The sequence below is a fragment of the Portunus trituberculatus genome, chromosome 17 (assembly GCF_017591435.1).
Source record: "Portunus trituberculatus isolate SZX2019 chromosome 17, ASM1759143v1, whole genome shotgun sequence".
In the NCBI taxonomy this organism is placed as follows: Eukaryota; Metazoa; Arthropoda; class Malacostraca; order Decapoda; family Portunidae; genus Portunus; species Portunus trituberculatus.
Window position 1 is genome coordinate 20,001,657 of NC_059271.1, and position 19,383 is coordinate 20,021,039.

Sequence of the window (19,383 nt, forward strand, 5' to 3'; positions counted from 1 at the left end):
CATGTATGTGGTGCTATTTCTTTGCAAAAAAATTATCATGATGCAGATTATTATTACCAAAAAATGGTATTGTAGGTCTGTTTGATCATCTCAATCAAATTAACAGTGAAAACACACAATGTTAGCTATCTCTATTCCTTTCATGTTTTCATCTTTCATCTCCTATTCTATTCCATATTTTCATTGGCATCAAAACAAAGTTTACATTAAAGTGTTCTTGAATACATTGCAAAGAAGGCTGTATGATGATGTAATGATAATAACTGCATTGTATTGGATAGATGCTTAGAATACAAGAGAAGAGGTTGTTATTGATTATAATGGTAATGAGATGATTAAAGAACATTTATGAAGTAATGCATACATATAACAATATATAAGGAAATGGGAAGAAGAAATAAGTGTTGGATATGTTTTGCTGATCAAGAAAACTAAAAAGAATGAATACAGTTTCAGTTGTAGAGAGGGTGGGAAAAAAATATAAGCATAAGCTAAATTGTTTGTGAGGTATGTAAGTCTTGAGTCATCATAAATGGCTATAAATAAACAGAGTGCAGAGAATGTTATATAAGGGAGTAAGGCAGTATATAGTGTAAGAAAGTTGCTCTCTATGAAGAGACAACTGTAAAAATAACTTGAAAATTGATATGAGATATAACCTGAACATTCTTTATGGCTGGTAAATCCACAGAAAACCCAATGGGTGTTTTGATTCAAGGATAATTCATTCTGGTGTCAAACTTGGTATAGAACAATCCAAGTATGCTTATATAAGTGATCCTCAAATAACTGTGGGGTAATGAGAATTTGTTCTTTCCTCACCTTTACTTATAAATCATGATGGATTTTAATCAGCTTTTAGTGTGTGTGTGTGTATATGTGTGTGTGTGTGTGTGTGTGTGTGTGTGTGTGTGTGTGTGTGTGTGTGTGTGTGTGTGTGTGTGTATTTACCTAGTTGTATTTACCTAGTTGTAGTTTTACAGGGCCTGGGCTTTATGCTCGTGTGGTCCCGTCTCCATATCTACACTTATCCAATTTTTCTTTAAAACTATGTACACTCTTTGCTGATACCACTTCCTCACTCAAACTGTTCCAAGTCTCAACACATCTTTGCGGAAACTAAATTTTTAACATCTCTCAGACATCGTCCCTTCCTTAGTTTCTTACTATGCGATCTTGTGCTTCTAAAGTCATATTCTTCTCTCAGGATCAGTTTCTCATTATCCACTTCATCCATTCCGTTAATCAATTTATAAACTTGTATCAGATCCTCTCTCTCTTCTCTGCTCCAAGGTTGGTAGATCCATTGCCTTTAGTCTCTCCTCATATGCCATCCCTTTAAATTCTGGAACCATTCTTGTAGCCATTTTTGTAGTCTCTAATTTTCTTATGTGTTTCTTTTATGGGGAGTCCACACAACTCCTGCATATTCCAATCTAGGTCTTATTTTAGTACTTATCAATTTCTTCATCATTTCCTTGTCCATATAGTGAAATGCTACTCCAATATTCCTTAGCAAATTATACGTCTCTCTGAAAATTCTATCAATATGGCTAACCGGTTGATTATTTTCTTCCATTGTCACTCCCAAGTCCTTTTCCTTTTTTACTTTTTCTAGTTCTACTCCATCTCCCATCTTATAGATTCCCACTGGTCGTCTTTCACTTTTTCCCATTTCCATGACATGGCTTTTGTCCACATTGAATTCCATCTCCCATTTTTTTTTTTTTTTTTTTTTTTTTTTTTGTGTGTGTGTGTGTGTGTGTGTGTGTGTGTGTGTGTGTGTGTGTGTGTGTGTGTGTGTGTGTGTGTAGACCTCTGTACATAATTCATGACATTAGTTTATAAAATACTAAATACAAAAATTTCTTACCCTGTATTACAAGTTGAGCAATTTAAGCATTCACATGCATTAACAAAACTCAATATATAACCCAAATAGGCTGATACCTGCAGAAGGAATGATCTTTTTTGTAAGTAAAATAAGTTATTGATTATAGAATTACATTATACAATTATGAGTTGCCGTGCCATATTAAGAATTATATGACAATACTTTTGTCATGTTCATATCAGTCAAGTATTCATAGATTGGAGATAGGAAGGCCACAAATAAACGGCATCTGTTATGTTGTTTTGGGAAGTAGTAAATGCATCAGCTTGCATATGTACATATTCACTCAGGTAATCCCTCACATTTTAGGCTCATGGCTTCTAAAGAAAAGAGAACCAATTCTCATAAAGTTTTCATCAAGACAAAAATAGAAATACAGCTAAATTATATCTATTAAATCTTCCTTACAGAGTTGTAAAAATTAACAACTTTGGCAGTTGTATACTATAAAGTATAGCTTAGGAGATTTTATAAACATCATTTGAATTTCTGATAATGTGCTGCATTTAGTAAGCTACATGTGTAGTAAAGCAAACATTTTAATTCCAACATCATTTGAGAGGCACTGAAGAAATAATGTGTACCATCCAGACAGTTGAGTACTTCACAAACATTATGTTGGACTAATGTCGTTTAAGCTGTCTGATTTATAACTTACATGTAGCCAGCTTCCAACCACTTTAATGATATTGATATGCTGTGCACTTATATTATCATGTGATTAAAAGCAAACATGACAAACTACAATAACATTAAGAACAAATTGAATCATTCCAATTTCTTGTGAATTTAGACTTGACATCCATAACTTTGCAGTTTTATACTTAATTTTAGAACATCATAATTATGCAATTTTAAATTTCACTTGTCACTTGTGTACATGATTAATAAAGTCATCATATCTTTTGGCAAAGAAATGCAAAATTGTATTAATATAATAAGGATAATGTTACTAAACAAGAGAACAGAGAGTCCACAATGGTAGATGTTTTTGATATGCAAAATAGTACATGTACTGAATTTTATCATGGAAAGTTTAAATATCAGTAGATAAAAACATCACCTGTTTTTCATAATTAATGTGAAAAATTCATATGTAATTTTTAAAATACACAATACACCAAAATTATATATATATATATATATATATATATATATATATATATATATATATATATATATATATATATATATATATATATATATATATATATATATTGGCATCTCAGGATACAAGCGTCTCGCCTTACAAGCTCAGGTTACGAGCAACGCTGTGGTTAACCAATATGATTCTCACTGCTGCATGATGAATTACTCTCTCAGTGTCCACACACACATATATTATATTGATATTTTTTATTGTGGAGCAGATTGATTGGATTTCCATTATTTTAGATGGGGAAATTTGTTTTGTTGAGATATAAGGTTTTCAAGATATGAGGTATATTATGGAACAAATCAAATTTGTAACCCGAGATGCAACTGTGTATATATATATATATATATATATATATATATATATATATATATATATATATATATATATATATATATATATATATATATATATATTGATAGTTAAATATGTAGATAAGGAATACAGCAGATACCAGCAAGACATTCAATTTCTCTTCATTTATAATCAACATTTTGCCTTTCCATAGAAGGCATCTTCATGATCTACAATGAATATAAAAACTAAATACGCAATTATAAAAGTAAGTCTTACACTGACATTAGAAACAATTAAAAGGATAAAAATTAGAAAGGGGAAAAAAAAGTACAGCCATTAATGCACAAAGACTGTAAATAAATATAAATATTACACCAAGAAAACAAGCATAAAAAAGCAGGACAAAAAGATCATATTCAGAGACTAACCTGTGTGTGTGCACTATGAGGTGGAGTGGAAGGACTGGCAATACAGATGGAAGCAAATTAAGTTGGAGGATTAGAAGGAGGAAGTGAAACAATGCTCCAAAGCTTATTGTAAGGTATGGAGCTTAGTCGAGGCAAGTTGATGATTTAACTCTGGTTGGATGTGTTTAATGGCAAAACTCGCAGAAACCTAGCACATAGGATAGCTGAGCATAAAGGTTTCTCTGTTAGAACTGGAAGACAATTAACTAATCCCTCTTTTTCTGCAGTCGGAGCACATTCACATAACAATGATCACCCTTTTGATGCAACTGACTTCAAAATTTTACAGAGAGGCAACTCCAATGCATATCAAACATTAGAAGCACTTTCCATTAAACACACCCAACCAGATAGTTTTCTTACTTTGCTTCCATTTGTATTGCCAGTCTTTCCACTCCACCTCATAGTGAATACACACAGGTTGCTCTCTGAATATGATCCTTTTGCTCTGCTTTTTTTTGTTTGTTTTGTTAGTGTAATTTTTGTATTTATTTACATTGTCTTTGTGCAGTAATTTTTATATTTATTTACAATGCCTTTGTGCATTTTTTTATTTTTTTATTCCTAATATTTATCCTTTTAATTGTTTCTAATGTCAGTGTAAGATTTAATATTTGTGTATTTAGTTTTTATATTAATTGTAGATCCTGAAGATGCTTTCCATGGAGAGGCATAATGTTCGTTAAAAATGGAGAAATTGAAGGTCCTGCAGGTATCCCTGTGTTGTTCCTTATATATATATATATATATATATATATATATATATATATATATATATATATATATATATATATATATATATATATATATATATATATATATATATATATATATATATATATAGTAGTACATTTACATATATATATAATTTGATATTGAACTTTTGTTAAAACTGCTGTGTCAGTGCACAGATATTGTAGGCAACACCATTAACCTAACATTATGCTTTCAAATAATGCATGTCATCAAATTTTGCAGGTATTTTCTTTAACAAATTCAAGTATTTATATAAACTAAGGAATTGCTTTTTTCCTGTTCTGATTATTCTCAATGGTGCATAGACTTTGCTTCATAATAATTTGATCTGTGATTCTCTGCAAAACATTTTCACTGCTTTCAACAGATTGTCAAATATCCCTGAAAACATAACACCATTTACAGATGTTTTCTAATGCTTGAATTTATGAAAAAAAAAAAAAATGACTGTGCCTTTCTAATGCAAGAATTACTAAGCTTTAAGAGTCATGTTTACTGCTTCCTTAAAACTAAGTAGACATTTTTCTTAATAATATTTGTTCAGACATTAATACCTCCAAACAGAAGACAATTAATGAATGTTGTTGGTTGATGAAGAAGCAGTAAATTTAGACTTGAATTTTATTGCATGCCTGATAGTGCTGTTGTCCTGTGGTTGTTGTACTGGTGTGGTGCAACAATCGCTGTCCAATCTATATTTACTTGTTCTCGTCTCTTTTCCGTAGCAGCATATGGGAGTTACTAACGGAAAAAACGGTGAGTTGGTCTGAGTCAAGCTCAAAGTCACAGGAAGTATTATTTACATTTTTATGTGTTTGCTGTGTTGTGTTGTGTTGTGTTTTTGGAAACCACCAATCCATCTTCTCTCAAGTGCTCAGCAAGTCTTAATCTAAAGAACTAGAAATTGTTTCTAAATTCATTCTAAAGGAATTTTGAGTAGAAAAGCAAAAGTATTGAATATAATAGTTATTCTTGTAAGGAAGATTCTAAATACAAGGAGGAGGGAGTGGTGGTCCAGTTTGTGGGGCATGTAGTGTAATGCAACTCTACTGTCCCTGTATAATTTACAAGTTAGATTTTTTTACATTAACCTTTTTTTTTTAGTTTGGTGCTAATTTTTCACCTTAACTTTTCCCTATTTAGTCTGTACACATTATTATCTGTATGACATTAGCTTTTCCTCATTTTCTTGAGTAACAGTGCTATAAATAAGTGTTCCTTCATGTAACTGTAAATGTAATTTTATGTGAAAGTAATGTATAAAATACAAGTATTGCTATTAGATATTATTGCACTGAATTAATGTTTGCACTGCAAGATTAATGTGCCTGTTAACAAACCTCATCAAAGTACATTTACTTCATGTCAGTGATCTTATTGATGTAATTGTTTATACCTCTAGAGTGTTGCTACAGTAGAGTCATAAAACATTGATGTCAACCTTTATGTATTCCATTCCATTGAGATGAAGATGGCAGTAAGGACTGTTGAAAATATGTTTGCATATTACCCAACTCTTGGCACTCCAGGTTACAGAGAGAGCGAGCGCAAGCGGCCGAAAGAGAGAAGGTGGGCCAGGGGTGCCAGGTGGTGGGTCAGGGGTGCCAGGGACCAGCAGTGGGGGGAGCAGTGGTGGGGGGGGTCGCAATTCAGCAACCCCTCCCACCTCTTCTCCACCAGCTCCCTCCAGCACGGGCGGGCCCCTCATCGGAGCACTCCCACCGCGACACAGACCCTTTACTCTCGAGCACAGCCCATGCACCTGACCAGTAAGTGGAGTTTTTAAAAAACCTTTTATCAGTTAGGTATATTAAATGTATTTCTGCTCTGCACTATATATTACATTCAACCCTCTACTGTCATGTGTAATTGATTCATCTATCACTGCGCGATATCTGAAGTGTGAACCATGGTAATGATTGAAATTGACACTAGAATCTCGAAGCTGTCATTTTTTGTCACTTTTTGCAAAGTTTTTATACCATATAATAGTATAAAAATAAAGAAATAATACATTATAAAAAAAAAACTTACCTAATTAAGAATCATTAATGATAACATAGTAAGAGAAATCATAACAACAATATGAATAATATGCATCTTGCTGTTGCTTACTATTTTTTTTGTAGGTGGTGTTCCATGACATAATCTCTCACTTGTAGTTTGCAGGAGATTGTATAGCTGCCCATAACGGTGATGGTGTGATGTGTTTTGTTATGATTATGGACTTGATGGTATTTTTCACTGCTGGATGGCATTGAGTCAGTGGCAATCAGCTCATATTTATAATATGCTTCACATGTTAGATTTGTTTCATTTTTAAGATAATTAATTTTTAAAGTGATAATACCAGCAATAAAACAATGATGTATGCAGTTATGGTAGGTAAAAGTACTGAATAAAGGTGCAACCTGTGTGCCATCAAATGTGGTACCTCATTGTGGATGATTAGGAGCTAAGGTGGATGGGTAGATTGGGGAAATATGTGAAGAACTATTTCTCAGTTAAAGTAGTACATAGAGAAACTCACCTATCATGTGACATCATAGCTGGAAGTTTTTGATTGATGGACACACAATAACAGTAAAATGCAATAATGCAAGGCATGATAGCAGAGGGTTGAGTGTATATGAGACATGAATTTAGCATTAACACTCTTTGTTTAGTTTAACATTAAAAACTTCTGTCCAAAAATTCCTAGTAAAACTAGTTCTTATTGTTGAAAAATGTATAGAGATTATAATTATACTAGCCTAGTAAGATCAATAGATACGAAGATCTCTTGAGTATGTGTATTGGGGATAGCACATGAGGGGATTAGTTTATTTCTAAAAGATTAGTCAGTTAACTATCTTCCAACACACTAACCTTTATACATACAACACATTTTTCCCTCCTGATTGGTATGGAGAAAAGGGACCAATCATAACACTATTCCTTCCTAATTCCCATGGACTGAGCTACAAGAAATTGTATATGTAGTGCTCAGTCATGAGTTGTACTGTCGTATCAAGACCATTATGTATTTCAGGAGCTGTTAGTTTATTTTTTTTTTATTTTCAAATTGATGAATTGCTGAATTGCTATCATGCATTAACAATGTTTCTCAAATATAACAGATTTTGTTTCTTAAATGTTTCTTAAATACCAATTGATTTTTTTTTCTATGATCCAAGTAACAAAAGTAAATAATGAACTTACTTCCCTTGGTATATTTACATGCAAAACCCAGCCAGCAGCCCAATGCATGATCTGAGGGCGGCAGTCACTAGGCAGGAGACAGGATGTAGTGCAGCAGTGGGTGACAGGTGTACCTTTTGCAGTGGGGAGGCACTCCTGACCCTAAAAGCCATCATACAGCTTCCTGGTGTAATACCTTAGCCTCACATGCTGCAGCAGCATGCGCCATCTGCCCTGGGCTGCTGTTGGGAGGTGTCGAGCAGCTGATTGGCAGTGGCAGCAGTGTACCATGCTGTCTGCTTCCTGATTCCCTCCTGTAGTCAGTGTGATTGGTGGGCATGCTTGGTTGCAGTGCACCTTGCTTCTGCCTTCACCTGCCACAGGCAGGTTCTTCTGGAGACAGTGTCAGCAGCCTCATTGCCCACTACTTCCATGTGGCTGGGTATCCAGTTTAGCCTCACCCACTGCCCCTGTGCGGTAAGACTCTGGAGGCCACTCAGGATGGCAGTGATGAGCCCGACATTGTCACCGGAATGGGTTGCTGGAAGACCTGAAGCCCAGCCCTGGAGTTGGTGTGCAGCACCATAGTGACTTCCTGTGGTGGTAGGTATGCTCCAGGGTCAGCTGGATGGCCACCAACTCAGTCTGCAGGGTGAAACAGTGGTCAGGAGTCCTCATAACTAATTTGGCCAACTCAGTCTGCAGGGTGAAACAGTGGTCAGGAGTCCTCATAACTAATTTGGTCCTGCCAGTGATGTGCCATCCTGCCTCTGTCTGGGTCATCCAAGCCATCTATGTAGTAGACAGCACTGTCAGGCTCGACAACCCAAGCCATGGTCATGAGGGTGTGCTGCAGCAGCTCCACAGTTGTAGTGTGCCTTTCCCTAGCCATGGCCATGAGGGTGTGCTGCAGCAGCTCCACAGTGGTAGTGTGCCTTCCCCTTCCTGGCATGCAGCTCTGTAGTGAAGACGACTGCTACGGGTAGCTCCCATGGGTTTGGAGGGCGAAAGTTAGGGGCAGGGAGGTCCATCTGTAGCTAGGGTTGGTTGCCAGTGTGGGCAAGAGTGCAGGTGGCCAGAGTGATCTTTACTAGTCACAGGTCACTGTAAGGGCATCAGTGCCCTGGGTCAATTGGGTCAACGTCAGCCACAGTCTCTTCTACACTGTACCCCCCGTGTCACGTAACATCACCCTGGCCACACAACAGGCGGGGATCTTCTAAATTCAGGTGGTTAAAGGCATTAGGCTGGTTTTGCTCTGCATGACACATGTGCTGATCCACTTTGGTGCTCCTAGCATGATCCTCAAGCTGCCCCTGCTGGTAGGAAGAGAGCACTTTGAGGACAGGGGCACTGTAGTCCACCAGATAACATACTGCCTGTACATAGTACAGGCACAGGATGAAGTAGGTGGCACCTGCCATGAGTCTTGTCACGGGCCACATCACGTTCAGCCTGGACTGCATCCTCTCCTGCAGGTAGGCAGCATGAGCCATGAAGGACAACTGCTTGTCAATCCACATCCCAAGGTACTGGTAGGCTTATGTGTAGGCCAACTCTATTCCTTGGACACAAAGTTACCAGGCTGGGTTTGCCACCTTCACCATCATCATCTGGATGAAGGGAATGCAGGCATGGTCCTTCAGGTTAGATGGAGGCTGGCAGCCGCACACGGAGAGGGCAGTGGCTGTCTCCTAATGGAGGAGCACGTGCAGATCCTCAAGTTTGTCAGGAGTGTTATTGGGATTGGCAAGCAGCTTCACTATCAGCTTCATCATCCATGCCATGATGCAGTTAATCACTAGCTATGTCTCTGCTCCAGGAGTGACATTGTGGAGGGGTCCACTCAGGGCTATGTCTCTTCTCCTTACCATCGTTAGTGCTGAACTTGTGGTTGCTGGGTCATTGTGTATGTCGGTACTCATATCCCAGTTGCAGGGTCTGGCTCCAACCCCCTGGGCTTGGATGCTGGTTGAGGAGGTGCAGGGCTTGGATGTTGGTTGAGGAGGTACAGTTTTCTGTCTCCCCATTTGCTAGATACACCTGTCTATATCCCCCTTCCTAAGACACCTGTCTATATCCCCCTTCCTAATCTTAAACTGGCGATAAGGGGACGATGGAACACTTGGGACAGGCCACCTGGATCCCTCTTCCGGTCTTGGTGAGGGGTGTGCTGGGGTGTTGGGGTCCATGGGGACCTGTAGTTTAGCCCATGCTGACTTGACTGGAGATAAGGTCGGAGCAAAGGAGTGCCATCATTGCTGTTACTGGAGCTGGTTACATACTCGTAGTAAAAGCTGGTGTTGCTCACCTTTTTTTTTTGCTAGGCAGCATGCTTTTGGTGTGGTTTCATTTTTTATGCTTTTGTGGTGCCTGGGACTGCTGCTGTCACTGCCAGATTGGGCTAGGACAGCCTGCAGAGCCTTGCAGGGCACTGAGGATTCCACGCATGGTGGCTTGTGGGAAAAGTTAGGGCACTTGGCATTGGTTGACTTCTTTACCTTGTGGCAGGCAATGCACTCCTCCGTCAGGTGGGATAGGCTTCACACATTGCACCTGATGGAGTGTTCACACCAAGCCCAAAGGTGGCTGAGACACTGACACTTGTAACACCTCATAGGCTCTCTCTAAAAGGGGGCACAGGGAGTATTTGTCCCAGCAGCTAAGGTCCACCTTGGAGGGCAGCAACCCTACTAACACACTTAGTACAGTGAAGACTCAAGTTCTTAACTTAATTCGTTCCAAATGGCTATTCGAGTATTAAAAAGTTTGACTATTGTTAGCTATAAATCAGGTAAATTGCTTCAGCCATTGCCAAACTCAAGTTTTAAAAAAGTAGTGGTTTAATTTCCTAGTCGCCGTTAGCACTGATGCAGGGTTAGCCTGTTTTTTCCAAAACAGGCCAGTTTCATCACAATTAAAGATCTGTTGTGGGCTTAAGCACTCCTTATCCACAAATTTCTTAAATTCAGGCACAAATTTCTCAGTGGTAACTCTGTTAGCATTTGCAGCCTCGCCTTGCCTCACAACAGAATTAATTCAAGTTATTTTCTTGAAATTTAAAATCATCATTGGAGTCATATTTAGTATCAAAAATAAGATCACGATGCAGCCTAGCCTTCATCAAAATTGTGCCATTTGGCAAAGAATCACCAGCCATCTATCTACCTTTGGTTTATCCAATCAACAATTTCTCCATATCTTCCACTGCCACAGTTCACTTAAATTTCCTTTTCACACCAATCGCCACATGAGCTCTTTCTTCTTCAGTATTGTGGCTACTGTAGATTTAGCCATACAGTACTCAGCTGCAAGATTGGTTATTCTTCCTCCTTTCTTGTAATTATCAATAATCTCGATATTTTCATTTCGATGGTTGTCACTACATTCTTTCTTGTAGGCTTACTCTCACCATTAACAAGCCTCTTCGGTGCCATTGTAAGCTTCTAAATGCAAAAAAAAAACTCCAGAGAGAAAGCGCAGGACAATGTTATTCTTACGACAGCGAAGGATCAACTGACTGCGGTTGCCCGCCTGTGGGGCGCGTGGGGTGGCGGGAAGGGAGAGACCCTTTGTTTACAGCCACGTGGATGGACATTCGACTAATAGGTATTTTTTCCGATTATTAAGTCAAACTTTTGCATTTGACTATTGAAAAGTTCAACTATGTAGACATTCAAGTATTGAGTCTCCACTGTGCTTGCCATGTGGGCACCATGTTCCTCCAGGTATGCAGCTGTTGGGTGGAGGCCACCTCCAGGTGGACCTCTACCATGTAGAGTGGCAGGTCCAGTGAGTAGCATTTCTGCACTACCCTTTGTCTCCTCTCACTAGGGTTGAGGAAAAGCACACTGTTCCCATCACTGGCATAGCACTGTTATGGAGTCCTCGTTCTTGGATGTAAGTATGTAATCACCTTGGATGTTGGATCGCATTTCCATGTTTACTTAGGTCAGTCAGTATACTCCCTCTCTAGGGCAATGATGGCCAGCTAGGCTCTGCCGTGGTCCTCTGTGCTGTCCAACTTTAATTAACTAGGGCCTTGGGGTTTGCTGGTGGTGAGCTTGGTGGCTGTCATGCTTGCCCTGTCTTTACTCCTGACGAACAGCTCAAGTGGGGCACAGGTATTGCCCTCCATCAAGTCAGACTGGAGGTTATGGATCACCCTTTTGGATGGTGCTCATTACTGCTGCTGTTGCTGTCCTCCAGCAGGTTACATTGGCAGTGGCAGGTGGCCTTCTTTGGAGCAGAGTCCTTAACCAGGACCACTGATTTACACCGCGCCCTTGGCTTCTTACTCAAACTGTCACTACTTAGCTGTTCACCACCAACATGGTGAGGCACCAGCAAACAACCACATAGCACAACAAGTAGAAAGGTCATGCAGGTCAGGAACTGACCTGACCTTAGTAAGCCAGTGATTGGAAGAAGGACTGCATGTCTGCTCACCTTGGCAGTTGTAGATCAACTCTATTATGGGCTTATATAAGCACATGTTTAGCTTATGATGTTCCCAACTTTTCTGAAGGTACTTTGATTGAATCAAACTTTCTTCTATTGATATACATTACTTGAAAATGCACATTTGATAATTATTAATACTTTTATGAAGCATGTGTCATTTCTAGGCATACACCCTTAATGAAAGGAAACATGCATAATAAGAAAATTTTGCAAATATATTATAATAATACTCAGGATGCTGCATACTGTATTTCATTCCTTATCAGTAGTATTAAACAAGTCATCTTCTGTGGGGGCGGAGCCTCTATGTGTTTGGCAGCTTGCTGGGTCTTACATGTGTTAATAACTCAAATGGCTTTATTATCCTTACCTATATAAGTGTGGTTACAATTCATCCAAAAATATGACTTACTATTCCCCAAAAAAACTATAAAAGTTGCTACATAATGGCTTATCCAAACTACATGGTAAGTGATTGATCCATTCTCTTACCTGAATCTGATTCCTTCATTTGATCATGCTGGATATGGACACCAGCCCCTAACATTGCTCCATTTATGCATTCACTCCTGTTCTTCATGCAGGAGGAAGACTCTCCTGTCATTGGGATGAGAAAATGTTAGAAATATAAGAGAGAAGGGCAGCAGAAAACTGTAGTTTAGAGTGAAATGAAGACTTGTCATGTTTGATCCATGATGAGGGAATTATAAGAAAAGAATCTTATTTAAACTTGTGGATACATAGAGTAGAATAAACACAAGGTTATGAAAAAGATACTAGCTATCAACAGAGATGCAAATGCTGTTTTTAGGTATGTTTTTCTAATTACCATCCCTCACACATTTATTACTAATTAATGTCTTCCTTGAGGGTTGATTTACAAATGCTTAATTTACAGAAATGACCATCAGGGCTGCCATTGAAGCCATCAGATGGAAGAATTGTCAAGTACAGATGGACAAAGGCAAGTTAATGCAAAAGCGCCTGTGCTCAACCATTACCTGTAGGCGAGAGTTGACAAAAGTATTGCGTTACTGTAGTGATTCACCAGTACAGTGGACAGAACTTCCTAGGGCTCTGTGATGTGCAAATAGAGAACTAACTGGCAGCCACAGCTGCAAGGACTGTGCATTGAGGTCAACAATGCCAGGATAACAAACTCTGCCACTGTGTGCTCCAGCTCTACTGACCGTCAGCATTAAAAAGCATAATTTGCATTGTAATTTGCCTATCCAATTGAAAGCTACATAGTTTTATTGCATATTATTTTCTTTGTGTATAGTTTTATGGCTAATTTTAGCAGAAAGCGATCAATAATTAATTTTTTCAGCATTTAGAACAAATTCATCTAGAGCTACCAACACTGCCTATGATTAATTTAATTGGAAAAGGAAATAGACATGATTGTGTTTGCCCCCAAAGATTATTATAATAAGAGATATGAAGGCATAATATGAGGCTTAGTTATTTTTGTCATAACAGGTTACATATACTGTATTGTTGATTTTGATTGTCTACCTCATTTGAAAAGTATTCCTGTTAAGGTGACATGAATAAAGTATCCAACTTTCTCATTATTGTCCACTTTAACAGTTGTGCACTCTGTATCATGTATATTCATACAATAGTTGTTAAAAAAATTGTTCCTCTGTTTAACATTTGATAAGCCAGAGCTGGATTAGGGAAGATTGTGTGATAAAACAATGCCAATCACAAACTACAGGTGTTGTGTGACTTTTGAGCTCATTACACTTTGATAAGTTGAATGAGTGAGCTCATCAAACTACATGCCAACATCCAGAAGGGCTTTGTGATTCGCATCAATTACTCGTTAGGGGTGGGCGTGGGGGATGCTATGAAAGACAGTAGAGAATTATTTTAATCTTCACTATTTTCAAGCATTGTACAAATTATTCCCATGCTTCAAGATAGCAAGACTAGTGCATAAAACTGGAAGGCTTATATGGCAATAATGATGCATAATGTTATTGAAGATAAGTTCTTCCATAATATTCCTTTGGCCTTAATATTTGTTTGAGAATATGTATTTAAAGTGTTTATATATAATTACAGTTGTCAGATGGTAACTATTTTTAAAATTGATATACTTGATATTCAGTGTCATCAGAATAGATAGAAGGTCTTTCCCTTATATTTTGACATGAATTTCTTATATGCTTAGAAAAAAACAAAAAGATAATAGCTTGAGCTATTGTGCTTTCAGTGAGCAAGTTCTGTAGGATGTATATGAGACGTTATGATACACAGATGTGTGGGTGTGTGCATGTGTGTGTGAAAGCAAGTGAGAGAGAGAGATAATAGAAAAATTTAGTTACCTGATATTACTTCAGCCATTCAGGGGTGTCAGTGAGTGTGACCTTCCATGCACACTACTGAGCAAGGCTGAGAGAGAAGAGACATGATACTGTTAATGCTACGGTACAAAACAGTCCAGGGTGGTGGAGGGGCCACCCTCTGGCACCATATGTGCAGTGTGTTGTGGTTCACAGTTGAGGCAGGTCCTCCCAGCACCACAGTGTCCTGGTTTGTTATAGTTCATGGCTTACCAAGACATTATATCTAGTCCCTAAAAGCCATCAACTAGTGACCTACCTACCATTTTCTACTAGATGGATATTAGCTAGGCATCTTGCTTTTTATTGAACATAGAGAAGGGAAGTTCTTATCATTCTGCAATGCTTGATTCAATCTTCCCTTTCTAAATATCTATTTTTCTTGCTGGAGAACAGAGTTACATATAATGGGCCAAGTACATTGCTGGACACGAGACCAGGCTTAGGCCCACATATAATAGTTTATTATAGCGATAATTTAGAAATATCCCAGCTTTTTAGAGTTAGCATCTCTAGTTTCAAAGTATAAGCTTATTTTCTTTACCTAATTTACTCTTTGAGCCTAGAGATGCTCTCATTCTTGATTAATCTCCGATACAATGTAGATAATATTTACTCCTGAGAGTGTTTTGCATGATGTTTGACCCCATCCTCATGATGAGCTGTTTTTGATTTTTCCCCTCTCTGGAGATTCTATGCTTGGCAGAGTGGCACAATAATATAATGAAAACATTGTATATGAGATAATAAATATAAGGGTAAGTTTATAAATTACTGCCAACAAAAAAGTCTCAAAGTCCAAAAAGTATTATATATACCAGACATCCAATAGCAACTACCATATTTTCTGTAATTAACGGAATTTGTATTCATGCATATATAGGAATTTTATAGTGATGCAGAAGCAGAAGTTAGGTAGATACCTATAAATAGATATTAGTATGTATTTTGGTACACTTTCAATTGGAAATCCCAAAGATGTCTAGAATTGCACCCTAAGCACATGCAAGCAAATAGCTGTATAATATAAGATGTTAAAAGAATTGATGAACCTTTATTGGTTAGGTTTCCTGTAAGATAGCAAGAAATGCAAAAGAGAATAATATCCAGGTAAAATTATGTTTCATGAATAAAAGCAATAATTATCTGTTTACTCTTCCTTCTACTATGCGTGAGTGCTTAGGTAAATCTTATGAACACCAGTAAAATAATAACTTCCTTCTGCAGTATGATAAATTATCAGTATTTATTTAGCATTAGAACTGTGGGAAAGCAAATGTTCTTAAAATTCTATTCTTGACAAGATGAGGAGCTGTATTTTTTTTAAAGGCAGAATGGTAATGCTAGGATGATTGAAAGTATGTAATTAGCCAGTCCATGCTCTCTTGGCAGTCTATTTTTCAGGCAATGTATTTTATTCATCATCTATAGTTTAGTGAAAATAAAAATATAAGAATAGATTTACTACATACTATTGTGTTCATGCAGACCAAGGAGCAGAGAATAAATATTAGATTTTTTTTTCCTCAAACATAGATAGTTTATATACTTCAAGAGAATTATAGCAACTGCTTCTTGGTTTGCGCTGAGCCACGCATCAGACTTTTGATACCTTGCCAGAAGGTGCTCAGAACCTCTTCTCGAGAGATGTTAAGAGCCAAGCATCAGGAAAGTTCTTGTACATACAGCGCTGTATATTACTCATAAGAAGAAAGAGAAAATTAAAACATCCACATCTTGTATATAGCTGTTGATCATGTTATAAATTTTATTCTCTATTAAGTCAATTAAGACTGTAGTGAGTCATGCAAAAGATATTCTTCTGGGACAATTTTCTTATTTGCTATTCCTGCATCTCTTTCCCTGTCTCTAAAACATGACCAATAATCCAAGGCTTTTTTTGAAATTCAGTATTGTGTTTTGTTCTGTGATATGTACTGATTCTGAATTCACCCAATACTTGCCTGTGTCAGATTACTTTTCTAGGTGAAATGCAGCCCACCAGCATAGTTGTAAATTAATTAGTTGAAAAAATTCTCAGAATTCATGAAAAAAAAAATTATATATAAGAACACTGACACTGCATGTTCTAATTCTTAATAAAAGTATGTATTAAGTATTTCAACTGTGTAACAGCAGAATGTGTACCTCTTCACTGTTACATACCAGTATGCTCAGTAAGCTCACTTCTTAATGATTGAGCTGTAGCCAGAGTTGAACAATGAATATTCATCTGTAGCTTATTGGGTGTAGGTCTCATTTCTGACAAGTTACTTAGTTTCTGAAGTAAATTTGTTTCCATAAAGTCTTGTACTGGTAATTAAATAAAACTTTAAAAGAATTTAAATATATTTTTGTGTACATAACCCACGGAGTAGCAGTTAGTATGATCAGTTCATGCCTAAGAGGATGTGAACCAGAGGGTTACATAAGTGGGAAAGCCAAGGCAGTTTAGCTTATTTCCTTTCACACTGTATCTATTCATGAAGAGATAATTATGTGAATGGAGGGGTGGTGACCACAGTCTGAATAATGAAATAAATCACCAACATTAACAAAGGCATGTCTGTTTTACAAGAAGTGTTCAGAAGAAAGAAAGATAGAGAGAGAAAAGAAATACCTAATAGAATCATAAAGGAATAATGGTAAAATAATATAAGCTAGATATAGAATTAAACAAATCATTAACATATAAGACCAGTTCATGACACCCACTTTATATTTTGCAGGAAAATAAAAAGTTTTTTCAAGGAGTGTTGGTATTTGTAAGGGAAGCAAGATTCATGTAAAGACAATTATAGTGACCACTAGTGCTTGAATACTATGATCATGAAGTATCATCAATGTTCTAACAAACTGTGACCTCCATATTGAAACCTATAACCTTTCATGAAGACTTTTCAAAGGTACAAAGTTGGTTGGTTGGTTGCATATTAAACGTACGGAATCTTTGTTCATCTACCATAAATGTCATAAGATAAAACAATTATGAAAGGTCAAATAACTTCCACTCCCATCTGTAATTATTTTTTTCTTTTTGAGAATAAGGTCATTCATCCCTAATGTTCTTCTCTTATGGCTTGTTTTTAATCTAATATCTTAGAAGTCTAATAACATGCAGCTGTCTATTCTAAAGCAGTAGCATAGACCGCGGTGAATACTGGCCACTTTTTACATCTTTTATTATAAAATCTAAACAAATCAGCCAAATCAATTGAAAATTTGTGTGGAGGTACCTTAGTTTGTGATACATATTCCCTGAAGGAAAATAATAATTTTGATTATCATTATAGAAGTTATTAACATAAATAAGTGGCCTACTCTGTGCCGAAGTCCTGGGGTGAATGGGGCCACCTTTGGGGTGAATTGGGCCATCCTTTGGGCCACTAAAGTTTTAATGTTTTTCAGTATCTTTTATGTATTTTATTTTTCCTTTTTCACATATCTCTCTCTCTCTCTCTCTCTCTCTCTCTCTCTCTCTCTCTCTCTCTCTCTCTCTCTCTCTCTCTCTCTCTCTCTCTCTCTCTCTCTATCTATCTATCTCTATCTCTATCTCTAGACTGAAACATTCATCCCAAACCTTGCCCACCAAATCTAAGAATTCCCCTTTGGTAATTTTCCAAGCATAATTTGCTGCTTGCCATTTGGCAATAGTGGCATCCCACCTGGTCTTCAAAGGCTTAAAATAGCAAACATCAAGTGGTTGTAGTATATCAGTGGTGTGAGGAGGAAGTTTAATGATGGTTATAACTAAAAAAAAAAAAAAACATTACAAAGCTTTAATTTAGAAAAAACATAATGAAAGTGTGGTGGCCCGATACACCCCGGTATACGAAATACACCGACCGGGGTGAATCGGGCCACTCATTGAAGTGCCTATAGCACTAAAACTAAAAGGAATTTTTTATTTCTGATTAAAGCATGCAAAAGAACAGAGAATTATCTATTTGACCTGCAATTTTCATAAAAATTAAACAAAATTTAGTGTACTTTCAGGAGAAATTGAGTTTTTTTTTTTTATGCAAAAATTTTGCAATTGAAAAAAACACTTTTTGGGGGGACGCCCTAGGAACCATAAGTTTTCGGTCAGGACCAAAAAATTTTTTTAAGGTTGTTTAGATACTGAAGTGGACTTTCAAGCCCAGTATTCACTTTTTTCAATTTTCAAATTTTTCATAAATTTTTGAGGAGTGGCCCAACTCAAGATGTATTAGACTTAGTCTAATACATCTTGGCCCAACTCACCCCAGCTGGCAGGGGGGCCCAGTTCATTCCAGTCTATGCTACATGTTGAATTTCAACAATGTTTTCCTGTCAGAGAGAGAGAGACTACTAATTAAGAGTATTCTGTCGGGTGATGTTATGTACAAACAATTAAAGGCTAATGTGATTTAAGCTCATTACTTTAAGTGAGAGAAACAAGAACCGGTCTTCCCATTATTGCATAGAGTTCCTGCGAGCCTCGTGATGTACTTCTATATTGTACGTCTATATTTGGCGAGGGTGTGATCTGTACGGATTTTTTCCAGTACAGGATGCTGATTGAAAGATAAAAGATGGGAGCTGGGTGGGAGGAAAGGTGTGGATGGTTAGTATTAGGTGAAATATGCTATTGGCTGGATGGAAAGTTGAAGGCGATCATTGGAATACAGTATGCTAAGTGAATGACGGCTGGCTGGGTAACTGAAGGTGTAAATCTGAATATGGTGGCTGGATGGTTGTAGGTGAATAGTGGAACGTGGAAGGTGCTGGGTAGCTGAGTGGTAGAAGGAACATGGTAGATATGATAAGTGATGATGAGTCAGGTGGAAGATG

General features: G+C 37.3%; 1 protein-coding gene across 2 annotated transcripts in view; it reads left to right on the forward strand.

The window, feature by feature from the left end:
* Positions 1-16,915, forward strand: part of LOC123504990 (calmodulin-binding transcription activator 1-like) — a 697,746-nt gene extending 680,831 nt beyond the window's left edge. For both annotated transcript variants that reach the window (XM_045255981.1, XM_045255980.1), the window contains 2 exons: positions 6,107-6,339; positions 13,113-16,915. In XM_045255981.1, coding sequence (XP_045111916.1) covers positions 6,107-6,339; positions 13,113-13,297 — 418 coding nt within the window. In that variant the 3' untranslated portion in view covers positions 13,298-16,915. The remainder of the gene's footprint in view (positions 1-6,106; positions 6,340-13,112) is intronic.
* The last annotated feature ends 2,468 nt before the right edge of the window (positions 16,916-19,383 follow it).